This window comes from Drosophila sechellia, chromosome 3R, assembly GCF_004382195.2.
Source record: "Drosophila sechellia strain sech25 chromosome 3R, ASM438219v1, whole genome shotgun sequence".
In the NCBI taxonomy this organism is placed as follows: domain Eukaryota; kingdom Metazoa; phylum Arthropoda; class Insecta; order Diptera; family Drosophilidae; genus Drosophila; species Drosophila sechellia.
In genome coordinates this window covers 26,030,357-26,047,588 of record NC_045952.1, presented here as the reverse complement: position 1 = coordinate 26,047,588, position 17,232 = coordinate 26,030,357, and the positions used below count along the sequence as shown (strand labels likewise).

The following is a 17,232-nucleotide window of genomic DNA, read 5'->3' as shown; positions in this document are numbered from 1 at the left end:
TTTTGAGAAGGATTCAAAATAGTATCTTTCAAATTTAACTTTGAACTTCAAGTGAAACTATCTTTGACTCCTGTTACTGCAATTGAGATACTTTTCCTATGCGTAGCACAGATTTTTTAAAAGATAGCTCACATAATAGGAAAACCTCAATCCAAAAGGATTTGAAAAATTCTAGAATGTTTGTGCTTGGGAATTTAAAGATTAGAACTGGGTTCGGATTTTGAGCTGTATACCCACAAGATATCATGATGCTTAGAAGAAGAGTTACTTTTTCGTTAGAAAGTATCTTTTTTGAAAAGTGAGCATTCGGTTTTCCCATTTTGTATCAATCAGCTTTTGTTCGCTGGGAAAGCTGGTCAAATCACAGAGCTTTGCCGCCGAGCCACAAAAGCTGTGCACTGCAGTTGGTTCGCTGCCGTCGTGAGGTGCAGTTGGAAAATCGCGAGAAAAATCAATTTTTGAAAACTCCAAGCGTTTACAACTCGAGATTCGCATCCATGAAGTGGGAGAACTACTGCGACTTTGTGGCCGGATGCTTTGGCGGTAAGTGGCGGAGCGGCAGAGCTCCAGCTGGTATTCATCCCAATTTGGCCAGAACTCTGGGCATGCATGACGCAATGCAGCAGCCGACGGCGATAGGCCACTTGTTGAGGGGAACTGCCTCAGTCCCGGCGGAAAACGGGCGCCATGGTCAAGTTCACGTGCGGCGCCCCTGATCCATCGGATTCTTGGCAAGCGGCTTTCGGCGGCGGTCGTTCAACATGTGTTGTTTAACTTTGTGGCCACAATTTTAATTAATTTATGCTGCATTCTTGATTTCGATACTCTGATATTCAGGTGCCTGCGGGGTGCTGGTGGCCCACCCACTCGACACCATCAAAGTTTGGCAACAGGCCTCAAATTCATCCGTTGTGACAGCCATTCAACAGATCTACAGCAGGAATAATGGGGTAAGTTTGGAAAGGAGGATTGCGTCTAGTTGGAAACTTGGTTTCAAAGATACATATTTTATGCGAAATATCTGGTTAAAGATGCACATATATGTAGATCTTCCAATCTCCTTTCTTCATTCATTCAACAATTTAAACCAGCCGAAATGGCATTGTCATATTTTTAATCCCGACTCCGACTGGACGCAATCCTTTAGAGCGTGGGACTAGGTGGGTGGTGATGGGTTTAATCGATCAGCATCGCCTCGAAGGTCAACGGCTTCTACCGGGGCATGTTCTTCCCGTTCATATCGACGGGAGCGATCAATTCGCTGCTCTTTGGCATCTATGGAAACCACCTGCGGCAGCTGAGGAAAGTGTGCCACAGTGACTACCAGCGGGAGCAGCTGGAGTACCACAACATGTTCCTGGCGGGCTCTGTGGCTGGATTCGTGCAATCCTTCATCGCCTGTCCCATGGAGCTGATCAAGGTTCGCCTGCAGACAGCTACTTGTGGGTTATACTTGATTTTTCAATCCCAAAATAGAGGATTAATGTGTGAGATTCCGTAGATTACAGTGACTATCTCTATGGCCAGAGAAGGACCGCCTTTGGCACGTTCAAAAGGATACTCAAGACTGATGGAATCTCGGGGCTCTATCGAGGCCTTTTGCCCATGATGTGCCGGTAAGTTAGTCCAGGTGATTCCTTAAATACATAAAACTTTCAATGGTTCCTTGGTTACAGCGACGTCCTTCCTTATGGAATCTATATGCTGGCCTATCGCCAGGGCGTTGACTACATGGACAGGCGGGACTTTGTGCGCCGGCGACGCAGTCATTCGGACGGATCCAGTGTGAATCTGCTGGTGACCACGCTGGCCGGCGCCTGGGCCGGTGTCATCTCGTGGGTGTGTGTCATTCCGTTCGACGTGGTCAAGACGCTGATGCAGGCGGACGAGAACCACAAGTACCGGGGCATCTTCCACTGCGTGCGGGTGCAGTACAGAGCCTACGGCTGGAGGAGCATCTTCCGCGGGAGCTGGATGCTGGTGGCGCGGGCGGTTCCCTTCAACGCCGCCACTTTCCTGGGCTACGAGTATGCGCTGGAGTGGTGTCAGCGGTGGAACGGCACCTACGTATGACCCAGCCAGTCTGGCGGAGATTAGGAGCCTTAGTTTGTATGCTGTGTACATTGTTGTCAACTGAGAATGAGTGTGATCGAAAAATGCAAATCTATTCTATAATTTACTTCAATGCTGTTTAACAGCACTAACAAATAGCTTTAATTGCCTCACTTTGTAAACGTTTTATCGTATCAACACGGGCTTAATATTTTTGAAATGCACCTCAATTTTGTAAGCTTTAAAATTAAAATGATGACAAATTGCGTCCATAAACAAAGTTATAGTTTTGATTGCTGAGTATTTGTAAACTGCTTCTAAAGCTAGATCTAATTGTTTAACAATCTTTGATTTGAAGTTTTTGAATTTAGAAAAAATTCAAATCGATTGGTGTCTGCGCTATCCGAGCTATGAACCATTTCTATGAATGTTGAATACATAGAAATGGTGTGAACGCACTGCCATAAAGCGAGTGTGTAACTCCGCAGTTTATTAGCACTGTTCTGCGAACGGTCACACCGAGTCGAACGATGAACAACAACACAACATCGCGTCGCGTTCGTTAAAAAACAGAGTTTAACGCAAATCCAAGTAACAAAGTGTACATACAGCGCGCTATTTTGCTTATTTTCATCGTGCTGCACTTAATGACCCGTGTCCAGTGAATATATGGGCAGACACAAACGGTCAGCGCGAAAACGCAGCGAGTTGCGATGAGCAGCCGCCGAAAAAAATGGCTGGAAAAGTTGTGCAAGTGAATTAATGTCGAATTGCGCACAATTTAATTTTAATTTCACTAGTGGTAGTATGTGCAGTTGTTTGTGGCGCCGCGAAAAGTTCGCAAAGTTCGCTGATTTTGCGAACGGCAGGCTCGCAATCGAAATAACGGTGTACAAGAAGACGAAGAGAAAAACAAACTGAAAAGCAGAGCGAACGGAAAGCAGAAAGAGCAAAAGTCGGGCAAAAACGCAACAGAGTGAATTGTGTTTCCACTGCTGTCCCCCCCAATTCTTTAACCACCCCTCCCCCCTGACAATCCCTCCCAAAAAAATCAAATTACGTGGCAAGTGGTCAGGCGAGAACAACAACAAGCACAATACCTGCTGCTGCAAGTTTTTTCCTATTTTTTGGTTCCCATCTCTTTGCTTTTGGTTTCCTGTACGTGCTGAAAACGCCCCCCAAATCCGCACCACCCACCACCCAAATAAACAAATAAAGGAGTACAAGAATCCCGCGTAGCCACCCCCATCGCCACCATCGAAATGTCGTCACTCAAGGTCGCCGTGAGGGTTCGACCCTTCAACTCCCGGTAAGCCCAGATATCCTACGCCTATTTATAGACACAGCCATGGTCAAGGAAATAGCAACACTGCAAATAGAATCCACACAGAAATTGGCTAGTCAAACTGACGGACAAAGCAAAAAGCACACTAAATATTTAAAAAATAAAAATTACCATTTTAATTCATAATTAAAAACTAAAATATTGAGTTGGCTGTGGAATATGTTCTAATAATCTCTTTTATTACTCATAAAGCAGCTTTGATTTATATTTTTTAAAATATCTAATATGCATATGACTAAGAAATGGGGCAAGAAAAGAAATGACTTTAAAACCAAAAATAGGTTTGCCTTATTATTATGACCTCACTTATCATTATCATTATGGGAGAATGTTTGTTTGCTGAGCTTTCTATCGCGTTTTAACCATAAAACGCCCCTTAATAATAAGCATTTCACTCAAAAAGCACAAAAGTGTCTAAAAACAAATTTCGTTACAAAAAACCACTTGAAATGTAAAAAGAGTACTAGACTGCCTACCTAAAACCGCATTAAACCTTTTTATTTTGACCAGCCTCGTCTACGATCGTTAACAATTTTTGTTGCTGCTTGTTTTTTTTTTTTTATTTACTTTTTTTTGTGTCTTTATCTTGGCTATCTGGCGCAGCGGTCATTGCTTTTGGCACAGTTACTTGCGAATAAAACCGAATCGAAAAAGCGTTCGAAAGAAAGACATATGCACCGAGAAGTTGGCAGAAGTGCCTCACAAAGAAAGATACATGTGTGCGCTAAGAAAGATACATTCCGTAATGATGTCATTCATCTCTGGCGTTCGATATAAAAATCACATTAACCCATACAAAACGAGCTTTGTGCGCTGCGAGTTTACGGCTGCCGTGTGTTAATTGTGCATGAAATAAAACAACATCATCAGCGGCAAATGCTGTAATTATAATGGCAAAAAGTGGAGCTAACTCCCTGCCGCGTTGTGACATCATCGTTTTGGCTCAAACTTATGCAAAGCAGCTACTCACTACGACAGGGAGCACTCGATAAGGCAAACGGATACAAGTTGGATTAGTAGTCATTGAACACTTTGAATAAAAATCATAATTAGCATGGTGCATATGTACATATGTACTTCTTTAGATTTGAAAAGCGTTCTCCTTTGGCAGCATTCACTGTAAATATTTTTGCATAGTTTCTTTGGCCTCCGGACGGACATTTTTAGCACATATTTCCACGGCTCCTCAGTGGACATGCAAGACTGACTGCTCGCAGTAGCCCCCATGCGAAAACAAAAGCAGAAATCTACTATAATTACGTATATAAGTGTGCTTCATAGGCACTGCACCCGAAAAAAGCAAGCCAAATAAACATTTTTGATTTTGGCACGAAACTGGCCGAGCAAGTTCCACATCCCATCGCTCATGAGTCACAGCGGCGAAATTCGCTGGCGTCCCGCATAAATGTTTAATTGGGAAATGAATCAGATGCCGCAAAGAATTTCCCGCCGCTTGCCGGAGTTTTCTCGCTTACCGTAATCTCCAGCTGGATGATGCTCTCGCATCGGGCCAAAGATTAACGAATTAAAGCCACTCAAACGCAATGAGCACTGCGTCGACTTGAGTAGTGCAGCAGCATGGCAAAGTGGAGCGGCGTAATCGTGGCAGCCCATGATGAAGATGGGGGGAATGACCCAAAATTGTCGCTCGAAATGGGACAAGGCACTAGATGGGATTCATATAGCTTTGCAGTCGCAGAACAAACACTCTTTTCACTCTTTTCAAAAAACACAGAACATTTGAGTAAAAGTTAAACAGCACAATCATGGGAACCGCTCTCAAAGGTACAGAGAACAATTGGGGAAATAAATGAATACACAAAATTACGACAAGCTACACTAATAACTAATGGTTCCCCCAAATCTCACGAACTTCCCATAACTGATTTGTAAAAGTGCCGAATACAGTCAGTAAATGAATCATGTGATCTTCTAGAGTTATGATAGAAGTCTATTTGGATCTAGTAAGATGCTAAATCCATGTTTTTCCTTGAATTGCCTGCTATCGGGCATCTTGTGTTTGCTTAGAGGCGCCTTCGTTGCGTTATTTTTCCAGCTGTAGTCTATTTCGATGTGTGGGTGCCCCTATGAACTCCAGTCAACCGGTTCGGTTCCATCTTTAAACGAATGTTCTATCTATGCCCAGACGCGAGTTTTTCATCTCTCTCTGTTTTTTTTTTTATTTGCGCCGCTTTTCCTTTTGATGTTGCAATCAAGTCGTTGGTTGTTTCTTCTTCATTTCTGTATTCGCTACAAACCGGATTTTCTTTTATAATTTGTAGCCAGCTAGCTGTGGAGCGTCGTCTGATCACAGGGCTAACATGTCAATTGGATTGCATGGGCCAGTTCATTTCCCCATTTCCCGTCTATTTCCATTTCCATTTGCATTCGCTTCAACCGAGAAACGCCCCCTGAATTTTCGCCATTTGTTTGGGGTCATGCAAAAATCGTTAATAGGAATATTTATGAGCCAGCGGCTCGGTCTATTTATAATCCAACACGAAGGGCTCCAAAAGGGGGCGGGTTGTCCGGAGGTGTATGCAAATGCTTATCCATTGTATGTAGCTTTAGCTTAACACAATAGACTGCCACGACGTCTGTCGGCCAGAAATCCATTATGTACGACAACTAATAAATAAAACTGTCATCTTTACTTCCCATGGCAGCGAGATCGACATGGATGCGCAGCTCATCATGGAGATGGAGAACAAGAAGACCCGCCTGCTGAAGCCACGTCTGCAGTCCATTCGCGATGCCGGGCGGGACAATCATCACGACTTCACCTTCGACTACTCCTACTGGTCATTCGATGAGGAGGATCCGCACTTCGCCACCCAGGAGCAGGTGTACAGCGATCTGGGCAACGATGTCGTCGATTGCGCCTACGAAGGTGAGCCAAGGTCCCAGGGGTCACACCATTCGATTACGCAACCGGCTAATTGAGCGAGTATAGGTCTACGCTTTGGCTTTTAGTCCATTTCCAACACTATGCACTGCGAAAAACAACGAGTAATACTAATTTTTAAGTTCCCATAGTTGGGACTGAAGAAATGGCGTGAGAATCACATCTGAAATTAGAAAAATACAGAGTTAAAAGACAACTACAACCATCTTACTATAGCTTTGGATATAACCCATATATCGATTAAATTTTCAGTGTTGTACAAAGGTATATATTTATTTTCTGTGCACATTTTCCATTAGCGAGAGCGAGTTTCCTTCATTCTGTTTTCCTGCACTCACGGTTTTGTTTACATTTTCCCTGTGCGTCTGCTTATTGGCTTTGATATTGGGTGTTCCCTCGCCTTTTTTTCCCAAATTTTCTGCTTTGTAAACAACATTGCGGCTCTAAAAATATAAAATAAAGAGCACGAGTGTATACCAAAAAACTGCAGGCTGAAACGCTCTGCTGGCGACTAATTGCAAATGAATTAAAGTTTGTATGCAAGTAGGTGCAGTTAGGAATAATCATGCGAATTTCCTGCTACCGGATGGATGACCGCCGCTCCAGAGGATTCCAGATTTTCGAGAAGCACGGTGAAATTTTACAACTGCCAAAAACTTGTATTTCGTTGGCCATTTTGCGATTAAGTATTAAGTTAACCTTCTGGCAAGATAGCATAAATAGTTATTGCGCAATTACTGTATATAATATATAATTGATTGCAGCAATTCAAGGGGTATAATTAAAGCTTAATTGTTGCTCACGATTTGTATTTTATTTAGTTAATGTTTAGTTAATACATTTCGAGGCTTCTCACTTGCCATTTCAAAGATCTAGAGTACGTAATGCTTCGCGTAGCTGCGAAGTGGGCTTGATTCGATTGCAGGAGTTGGCCAAGAAAGTAAGCCAAACAAAACTTTCGCCCACAACTCAAGATGCCAAGCGAAATGGAACAGCTGTTTCTGCTGCTTTTGCTCGGCGTGGCTTTGGCACGCTTTCAATATCAAATTACGAGCAGCCAAGAGTGGCAAAGTGGCAGTGGGAATGACAAACAGCCAACATGCATTCGCTATGCAGATAAAGCCAAGTCACTTCAACGGCCATAAACAGACTGCAGTGGCGTCCAACTGACTGGCGATTTGAGTTGGAAACTCCACGGAAATGTGCAAGTGCAGAGAGAGAAATTTCAATGTTTCTAAAATATATTCCTGACTTCATTCAGAAGAGAAAACAGCTTGATATTTGATAATTAGATTGATGTACTTGATCATGTGAAATACAAAACCTTCGCTTAAAACTTGTGCAACTTATCTTATCTTTTCATAGTCTTCTATATTTTCTTGCTGTGTAGCTTACTAAACTTACTTACTTACTAAACGACGGATAATTTTTCTCTAGCTCTGAGCATTGTCTTGGTAATTGTTGTTGCACCACCTGTGCGGTCTCGAGTGACGTCTAATGCTAAAGCAAATCTTATCTCACACCTGTCGACCATCGAGATTGAAAGCTGCTGAAAAGCTTGAGCCGCCCATCCTCCAATCTCCAGCCTCATACCCATGCCCATCTCCATACCCACTTGGTGTAATTCGAGCTGGATGCACTGGATCCGATGGCTATAATTGCTGTTGGCTAGGCGCCAACGATGATGTCGCAATTAGTTGGCGCTAGTCAAAGTTTTAGATAGGTCATCGCTTGAGTCATCACTTGTATGGAAACATTTCTGTATGGGATTTTGTGCAAATAATTCGATTCTTGGCCATTGAATGGCACTTGAGACCGATAAGAGTTTAAGTGCAGCTATAAAATCAGTCAATGAATGGAAAATATCAATATTTACCAAAGAACAACTAACTCGTAATTTAACTTAGGGTGCAGAAGTTGTTTGCCCTGCTTACCAAACCGAAATTGCTATATTCGGCGAATATATTATATGTATGGCTCAACTTTGATTGTTTTTGTTTCCACTCTAAATGTTATTATGTGTCACCGGTGACGCTGCATTCCCATTACTCAGTCACGAAAGACTTGCCTCACTTCTGGGCGGTTCAGCAATTGCAGCATACCCTTCGTGACTGGCAATTAACTTTGTGTAGCACGATGCGCTCGAGTAGCAACCGGGTAACATTCGCTTTTCATAGTTCTTTAGCACAAGAAACGTAATGATCCAGGGTCAAATTGCTATTAATAAGCTGCAACACCTTCCTTTCATTCGTTCCCTCAACTAATTATTCTAAATTTGCATTTTTTTTTTTCAGGATACAATGCTTGTGTTTTTGCCTACGGACAGACTGGCTCCGGCAAGACCTTCACCATGATGGGCACGCCAAACAATCCCGGCCTGATACCGCGCATCTGCGAGGAGCTGTTTGCCCGCATGCGTGTGGGCCAGGAGTCGGGCACCGGCTACAGGACGCATGCCAGCTATCTGGAGATCTACAATGAGCGGGTCAAGGATCTGCTGGCAGCGCAGAGCACTGGGCATGGGCTTAGGGTGCGCGAGCATCGCAGCCTGGGTCCTTATGTGGAAAACCTGTCACAGCATGCTGTCTCCGATTTCGATGAGATTCAGGTAAGTTGATGGGTGTTCTGTGTGCTCCGAGAACTCATTACTCATTACCAAAACTGATTCACAGGAATGCATCGCAAGGGGAAATGCGCAACGCACCACGGCCAGCACCAACATGAACGATACGAGCAGCCGCAGTCACGCCATCTTCACGATCACATTTGTGCAGGCGGTCTTCATGAATGACATGCCAAGCGAGACAGTCTCGAAGATCCATTTGGTCGATTTGGCAGGCAGGTGCGTAAGCGTAGGCGCAAGCGGAGCATGAAGCACTGCTCTAGAAAGTAATCACACTAGGAAAAAACTCTTTCAAATATAGGAAAGCAATTCTGAAAACCATAACTGGTTAGCTTGTTATTAAAATACAGATATGTAAACTTATTCAGAGCAGTACAGTGATTTATATTTAATATAATCCCCCAACTTATGCTTTCTTTCAGTGAGCGTGCCAATGCAACGGGGGCAACGGGTCAGCGGCTGAAGGAGGGCGCTCACATTAACAAATCGCTCGTGACTCTGGGTAGCGTGATCTCGGCTTTGGCGGAGCAAACGGGTGGCGGTCACAACAGCAGCAGCTCCGCACTAGCCACCACACCGAATGGGGCGAGTAAGCGGGTGCTCTACATTCCCTATCGCGACTCCATACTCACGTGGCTGCTCAAGGACAGTTTGGGTGGCAATAGTAAGACCATTATGATTGCCGCTCTTTCGCCGGCCGATTGCAACTACAGTGAAACACTAAGTACGCTGCGGTACGCGAATCGGGCGAAGAACATCATCAACAAGCCGACGGTGAACGAGGACACCAATGTCAAGCTGATCCGTGAGCTCAGGGAGGAGATCAACAAGCTCAAGTCCATGCTGGCGGGCGATATTGTAAGAAGCAACTACACGACATCATTGCAGCCTGCCATTACATTTTGAATTTTATGCTTTCAGCACTCCCTGCAGCCATCGCTTAAAGTATTGGCCGATCTGCAAAAGAAGGAGGCGCAAGAAAAAGTTCTCACCGAGGAATGGACGGAGAAATGGAAGGTGGCCCAGTCCATTTTGCAGGAGCAAAAGAGTCTGGGTCTGCGCAAGTCGGGTGTGGGCGTGGTACTGGACTCAGAGATGCCGCATCTGATTGGCATCCACAACGACGTGACCACCGGAGTGACCCTGTACAGTCTGAAGGAGGGTGAGACGAGAATTGGCAGTGAGGATGCAGACGTAGCCCAGGACATCGAGTTGGCCGGCGATGGCATTCGGGCGCAACACTGCAGTATTTTCCTAAAGGGTGGTGTGGTCACCCTGCATCCCTGGCCATTGGCCCAGTGTTGGGTGAACGCCCATCTTATTGACGAACCCAAGCAAATCTCGCAGGGCGATATCATATTGCTGGGCCGTACGAACATCTTCCGTTTTAACAATCCCGCCGAAGCTGCAAAACTAAGAAAGGATTTGAGTCGATCGCAGCTGGACATGTCTCGGCTTTCCCTGATCACCTCGTCCAAGGAGAATTTGCTCACTTGCAGCATATACTCGGATGAGGATGGAGCATCGCCCTACAAGCGTCCAGAGCGACAGTATTATCCCCAGCGTCCAATGTCGCGCGACGATCCGGAATTGCAGGACGAGAATAGAAAGATCCTTGATACCATTGAGAATGCACTTAAGCAGCTCAATGTGGTAAGTGAATGTTGTAGTAAATGTATAAACTTTATATTAAATATATGAGTTATATTTTAGGAACGCGTCCAGATGCACGACCAATACAAGACCAAAGTTCGCAAGCTGACCGATGAACTCATTCGCCTCGAACAGGAGGAGATGGACACCTTGCAGTTGCTGAATTGTCGTGAACAGGAGCTGATCGCCCGCAAGGACATGCTGCTGTGGGAAAAGAACAACGAGAAGGTTCAGGTACGTCATTCTGATCCCATCCGTTTGTTTGCATGTCATCATTAATTGTTCCGGAAATGGATGGATTGATTATTGTGCTTGTTTATTGCCTGTTCATATTTATTCTTTTTCTTGTTTTGGCTTTATGTTCCTTACGATTTTCTGTTCGTTCCATTTTCGTTTTAGATCGACATTGTGTGTAGACAAATTTCAGCGTTTCAGACGCAGCTCGACTCTAAGAAACGAGATTTCTCTGAGTATGTAGCGAAAGAATTGCAGGAACTGCAAGATTGTGGCAAACTGGACGAGGTTTGTTTGTTTGTTTAGAATTTCTTTGCCTGGATTAGATTACACTTTTAGTGGAAATAGATAAATATCTTTTACTTTGATTAACAATAATACTTGTGTATTTGCAGATGGGAATCAAGATCGAAGAGGGCACTCCTCTGAATGATGAACTGCTCTTGCAGGTATCTGATTCCCTGGATTTGTTTGCAGCGCAGTTTATAAAGGACACTGTGCGAAGAAATGTAAGTATATTTATATATTATAGAGAATATATAATTATATTCTATCGATTTAAGAATGAGGAAATCCGGAAACTGGACGAGCAAATAGCTGAAAAGGAAAGAATACTCAATGCCAGCACTACAAAAATAGCTAAGGTCGATGAGACCATGCTGGAGATCCAGGCCCAGCTGGAGCGCCTGCGTCTGGAACGCGCCGAAAGCGAGGCCGAATCTCAGGCGATGCGCGCTAAGAAGCAGAATATGAAACTGCAGTTGGGCAACAAGTCGATGTCCACCTCGACCAGCACTACCGAGGCTGACGATGTGTCCAAGTCGGATACGTATGAAACCTGTGATACCTTCCATACCGCTCAGTCCAACTTATCACTCGTTTCATCGCCCACAATAACGGAAGGCCAACAGTCGCCGCTCAGCAATTGTTCCTGCGATGCGGAGGATGAGGCCGAGGACACGCGGAAAGATGACCTATCCGGCAGCAGCGAGGAGACTTCGCGAACCTGTACCGCTGGTCCCAGCAGTGGCAGTGGTAGTGGGAGTGTAGGCATTGGTGGTTCGGGATCCGCGCCCAGCTGCACACCCAGTTCGCAGGCTGTCATGAGTGACAGCGGTGTTTGCCTGGACAGTCGTAATCAGGCCATCCTGCAGAATGGCCACCTCAACAACTACAAGCAAGGAGTACGCACCAGCGACGAAGACACCGGTTCCTGCTCGTCCTGCGAGCTGGGACGGCACTCAGATATTGCTCGTCCATATTGTCCACTGCATTCGCTGCGACGCAAGATTGCTGCCCAGAAGGCATTGATCATGAAGAACCTAGAAACGGATTTGAACAAGGCACAGTTGGATGAGCACATTGCAGATCTGCAGGATCTGCAGCGACGCTACATACAAATGGAGCAAGAGATGCTGCAATCGGTGCAGGATCTGGAGGCGCATGCCCAGTGTTGTGCTGACGAGCGTTCCGGCATGGAACGGCAATATGAACTGGCCAGCTCTATTATGCGTTCGAGTGTCATGAGTCCCACCAGCATGGAGGAGTCCACATCGCAGATATATTCACCCAGCATGACAAGATCGTGCCCATCTATGCGCGAGTTTCGTAAGTATTTTGTTTAATATAATATATGATTTCAGTTTATACCAACATATTTTCTTAGCTGAAGGCGAACACTTCATTACCATCCCGAGTTTTGTGATGCGGGGCGCCGGCAAGCAAACGCACTACGAATACGAGGTTCGCATCGCTCTACCCGATGGCAAGTTAAACATTCTGCGTCGATACAGTCGCTTCAGGGAACTGCACCTGTGCATGAAACACTGCTACGGTGCCAAGGTAAAAGTGTGCCAATTAAGAAGTTTTAACCCCTTAATATATGAATCAATTTCCGAACAGATATCTGCACTACCCTTTCCGCGGAGAGAGCTCTTCGCCTCGAACAGCGAGCCGGTGGCAAAGCATCGTCGCCGCCTTCTAGAGCTCTATCTACGACGCCTATTCGTCGTGTGCTCGAAGATTCCGCAGTGCCCAATCTACGAGGGACCCGGCGGAACGGGCCTCACACGCGCCTCCCTCGTCCAGCTGTCGTCTTTTTTCAAGAAAGGCCTGTTCGAGAACGGAAAGCACGGGACGGGATAATAGTTAACCTACTGCTGAATTATCTCCTGCCTACAGTGTGTCTTTTAATTTACTTGTACTACCTGTTAAGCTATATGAACGACAACATGGACCTGTTTTGATTAGCTAGCCGAAACTACTGTGTAGATTAAATTAGTTGTAAGCCCCGTAGCTATGTAAGACCACCAGTGTCCTTTCTAACACTCGAACATATGTGCGACATTTTTTATACCCATTGTTATCTACTGAATCGGAGCTTTATATTGAAATCACTGTAAATGTAACTGCCAGGGGCGACGTTGCAATCTCTGATTTGTACTACACCAAGTGCAAATATATATTCTATCTATTAGTATCGATATCGCGTTGGAGGTTTGTTTAGATGGTTTGTTGGTGTTTGCGGCCAGTTTTAATTAGTTAATTATTTCCATTTACTAGTTAATTATACGCATAGGTGTACGACTTCCAAAAAGTTATTCCAGTTATTTAGTCTGTGATTGCCAACTGAAGTTATAGATCAGAATCAGAATCCAAGCAAATGAGCGTAACTGAACATTTCACGAGCGAGTAATAGTAATCCAACTGACAACTCCATAGTCTAATATATCTTAGGCGTAAGCTACTTGTACAAATCGATCACTGAAGGGTCTAGGTGGGCAGATGTTTAGCAGTAGGTTATTATTAGGTTCACTACCTACTAAGTTCTAGATCTAAGTCGATGCGTCGCAATTAAACTACACTAATTATGAGTACAATTCCCGAAGATGTAACAACATGAAATGTTCAATGTAAAAAGCATAGACTAAGTTTACTTATAGCAATATGCGTTAGTTGATATTGAATGGTGAAATTGATCGATCAGCCGATCGATGGCAATAAGTGAAACAATAATAGCCTAGATGTAGTAAAACCTGATGATTTCGCCCACTCAAATGGAAGTCCCTCTGGGACAGGCCAATTCCACGTTGACATCAGAGTGGCTGCTGTCTTAAAAAAATAAATACGTAAATATATACAATAAACATAATTGTTGTTGTTTTTTATTATAATGAATGAATTAATTAGACGTGTACTAATGTAAAGCCCACCACTGTATCATATGTACATATACATGGTGTATTTCTACATTACCTCTACATTACATTTGCTAATTTTTGGACACTGTACATCATATTGTAAAAGACATTTCTTTATGGTGTCAAAACATATTTATTATTATTTTCAATTATTGATAATGATTATTGTTTGAAATTTCATTTAAATATTATAGGTTTTTTCGTCGCCAGGTGTCGCTGTTGCAATGTGTAGAAGAAATGTATAATGTATTTAAATTAGTTCGATTAATTTACGCGGTATAAGCTTTCATTTCGGTGCTGTTAATATTTTGCATAAAATTTGATTGAGCAAAAAATTGAATTTTAAATTGCACGAGTATAATGACGTAACCGAATAAGGTGACTACCATCTAGAAGAAAGGAAAATGTCCACAAGCTAGCTTTTTAATATAAAATTTAAGTTTTACCCCTCCAAAGAACTTAAGATTGATGTCAAAAAGGCCGCCGCATGTAAAAATAAGCTTTAAATGTTTCATTTGCATGGAGTATTCCCTCAGGCCCATTTTCAATATTGGATAATCTTCGGCTGCAGGAAGGCAATTCATTTGGTGAAGAACTCGTGGAATGCTATTATACTTATAAAAATAAAATTATTAAAATACATTTTAAAGATATATATGTAAATACTTACTGCTTGAATGCAAAACTCGCTGTATAAACAGGATAGAAAAATATTGATTGACAGCAAGAGGCAAGTACCAATGCGCACTATTATGGAATAACTCTATATAGGTTACATTTCTTTTGAACCTGAAATCCAACTTACTATATTGACAGCATTCGTTTGGATTGACGGATTTGATGAGAGCCCAGTTGACAATGTGCAGAATGCTCAGTTCATTGTAGAGAAACAAAAGCGTCAAGGATAGAGTAAAATACAAGCTGACCTCATTTACCAAGCCCCAAATGCGTCCTGCCAGCAACTGATTGCGCTTCAAGGCCACACACAGCTGCTGAACACTGTCCCTTGACTGGTTACCCTCGAGCTCGACACCGATCTGCTGGAGGATGTGGCGCCCTCGGAGGATCAGCTCATAGATCAGGAGCACAAACACAAAATACTCTGTACACTTAAGTTGCAGCATTATCAGAATGATTTCGGTGAGCACTTTATTTGTCCAGTGGAGGAAGGGTCCGAGGGCCACAAGGGTGAATCGTGGCGTTAGACCCACCAGCAACACTATCCACAAGCCCACAGAAAGGGCCAACCGGAAACGGAGGCTCCACCAGTGCCGTTGGCCAACAAAACCACTAGAGGCTTTATTCAACTCTATTTCCAGATCCGCAATATCATCATAAATCCTAGCAAGACGCCGAAAGTTCAGCAGGATGTTCAGTTTATTCCAAACGAACATGACCACCACCAGAACCTTCTGCGTATTTCCCATGACATTGCTAAAGTCCTCGGCGTGAAACTGATGTATATCCTTTTGCAGAGCCACAATGTTCGCGTAGCACTCATAGATGACCATCAGGGAAATAATAATTAAAAAGCAGGCGTAGCCCAATATTAAAATCCCTCTACGTCGCTTATGTAAGGTCCTGGTAAAAAATTGAGTTGGTGGCGTGAGTCCAAAGATGGAATAAATCTGAAGATAAGGACGAGCTGCGGCCAGCAGACGACTACGATTGGCTTCCATTTCCAGCGAGAAGTTAAAAGACACTGGTAAAACTAATAAGTCTAAGTGGCTAAATAGCTGTGCACTTTTATTTTAATTAAGTTGATAAGATGATCAAAGTTTTTGATCAAATTGTTGCTGGTGAAATAATTAGTGTTTGATGTTCCTTCATACCATTTAAACATGTTATCATAGGATAGCCCTTAATAAACAAATATAATAATCAATATTAGAACGTATTGCTAGTATTTTGTCTGTAGCTGATCTGAGCAAAATCCTGAATTTTGAATTGAACTATAATAATTACATAACCACATAGAGTAACCAGCATCTGAAAATGAGCCGGAAAGTGTAAGGTAAGTTTATATATGGCACATTATACCCCTCCAAATAACTTGAGATTGATGTCGAATAAGCCACCACAAGTGAACAGGAGCTTCAAGTGCTGCATTTGCAGGATATATTCCTTGAGACCCATTTTGAGCATTTGGAATTCTTCAGCTGTAGGCAAACATCCAATTTGATGAAGGATGTGTGATATGCTGTTATACTGAAAATGTTCATGGATCTAAAGCACAAGACTATTTTATTTTGGTACGACTTAATTACAGTTTTTACGCAGTATAACTCACTGAGTTGACAGCAATCGTTTGGATTGATGGATCTAATGATAGCCCAGTTGACAACGTGCAGAATGGTCAGTCCATTGTATAGAAACAGTAGCGTCATGGACCATCTGAAATATGCTCCAATCTCACCCACCAATCTCCAGATACGTCCAATGAGCAATTGGTTCTGCTTCAAAGTCACACACAGCTCCTGAATCCTGGCTCCACAGTCGAAGTCCTCGAGATCAGCCTTTAGCTGCTCCAGAACATGGCGCGTCCTTAGAATCAGTTCATAAACCAGTAGAACGAATAGACAATACTCGGGGCCTTTGAGTTGAAGCATTATAAGAATGATCTGTGTGAATACTTGATTCAGCCAGTGAAAGAAGGGTCCAGTGCGTCCAAGAGTTAAACGTGGTATAACACCTATGATGAACACCATCCACAGACCAATGGAAATCGCCAGTCGGAGTCGGAAGCTCCACCAATGCCTCTTGCCACAGAAATCCTTCGAGGCCTTACCTATTTCTAGATCCAGATTCGCAATTTCATTGTAGATTAATCCAAGACGCCCATAGTTTAGTAGTATATTCAGTTGATTGCAAGTTGCTATAGCTACTATAACTTTGCTGAAATCCTCCACGTGAAATTTATGAATTTCCAGCTGCAGGGACACAATATTCGCATGGCATTCATAGAATACCATTAGAACACTTGCAACTAAATACAGGCTGTATCCTGCAATCCAACAGATCCTGCGTCGCTTCCGAAGAGTCCTGCTAAAGAATTCGGCAGGAGGTATTAGACAAAATATGGATAGGACTTGAAGATAAGGACGAGCTGTGGTCAGCAGGCGACTCCGTTTGGCTTCCATCTCCAGCGAGTTGTAAAAAGTCACTGGCCTAATGGTCCTGTCATTCCTGGGTAAACACTTCTGTTAATTAGTTGGACACG

The 17,232-nt window shown here is 43.5% G+C and overlaps 4 protein-coding genes across 7 annotated transcripts; 2 read left to right on the top strand and 2 right to left on the bottom strand.

The window, feature by feature from the left end:
- The first annotated feature begins 497 nt into the window (after positions 1-497).
- LOC6618686 (solute carrier family 25 member 45) lies at positions 498-2,345 on the top strand. Of its 2 annotated transcripts, XM_002042908.2 has the most exons (5): positions 498-543; positions 838-950; positions 1,202-1,442; positions 1,502-1,616; positions 1,677-2,345. In XM_002042908.2, the coding sequence occupies exons 1-5, from the start codon at positions 498-500 to the stop codon at positions 2,071-2,073; spliced, it is 912 nt and encodes a 303-aa protein (XP_002042944.1). In that variant the 3' UTR covers positions 2,074-2,345. The 2 variants fall into 2 exon arrangements, with proteins under 2 accessions (XP_002042944.1, XP_032579265.1); XM_032723374.1 differs by lacking the exon at positions 498-543 and having other exon boundaries at positions 873-950; positions 1,189-1,442.
- Positions 2,346-3,314: 969 nt separating this feature from the next.
- On the top strand, positions 3,315-13,958 carry LOC6618685 (kinesin-like protein Klp98A). 2 transcript variants are annotated; one of them, XM_002042907.2, is made up of 12 exons: positions 3,315-3,361; positions 6,064-6,287; positions 8,597-8,910; positions 8,975-9,144; positions 9,348-9,783; positions 9,847-10,578; positions 10,639-10,812; positions 10,978-11,100; positions 11,208-11,321; positions 11,376-12,420; positions 12,479-12,654; positions 12,715-13,958. In XM_002042907.2, exons 1-12 carry the CDS (start codon positions 3,315-3,317, stop codon positions 12,955-12,957), a joined length of 3,798 nt encoding a protein of 1,265 aa, XP_002042943.1. In that variant the 3' UTR covers positions 12,958-13,958. The 2 variants fall into 2 exon arrangements, with proteins under 2 accessions (XP_002042943.1, XP_032576947.1); XM_032721056.1 differs by lacking the exon at positions 10,978-11,100 and having other exon boundaries at positions 12,715-12,957.
- A 204-nt stretch (positions 13,959-14,162) lies between these two features.
- LOC6618687 (putative gustatory receptor 98d) lies at positions 14,163-15,752 on the bottom strand. Its single transcript, XM_032722575.1, has 4 exons — positions 14,818-15,752; positions 14,683-14,759; positions 14,459-14,626; positions 14,163-14,401 (listed from the first exon to the last, which is right to left on the bottom strand). Exons 1-4 carry the CDS (start codon positions 15,689-15,691, stop codon positions 14,282-14,284), a joined length of 1,239 nt encoding a protein of 412 aa, XP_032578466.1. The 5' UTR covers positions 15,692-15,752; the 3' UTR covers positions 14,163-14,281.
- Positions 15,753-15,876: 124 nt separating this feature from the next.
- Positions 15,877-17,204, bottom strand: LOC116801664 (putative gustatory receptor 98c). 2 transcript variants are annotated; one of them, XM_032722574.1, is made up of 3 exons: positions 16,280-17,204; positions 16,053-16,220; positions 15,877-16,001 (listed from the first exon to the last, which is right to left on the bottom strand). In XM_032722574.1, the coding sequence occupies exons 1-3, from the start codon at positions 17,150-17,152 to the stop codon at positions 15,900-15,902; spliced, it is 1,143 nt and encodes a 380-aa protein (XP_032578465.1). In that variant the 5' UTR covers positions 17,153-17,204; the 3' UTR covers positions 15,877-15,899. The 2 variants fall into 2 exon arrangements, with proteins under 2 accessions (XP_032578465.1, XP_032578464.1); XM_032722573.1 differs by lacking the exon at positions 15,877-16,001 and having other exon boundaries at positions 16,156-16,238; positions 16,303-17,185.
- Between the last annotated feature and the right edge of the window lie 28 nt (positions 17,205-17,232).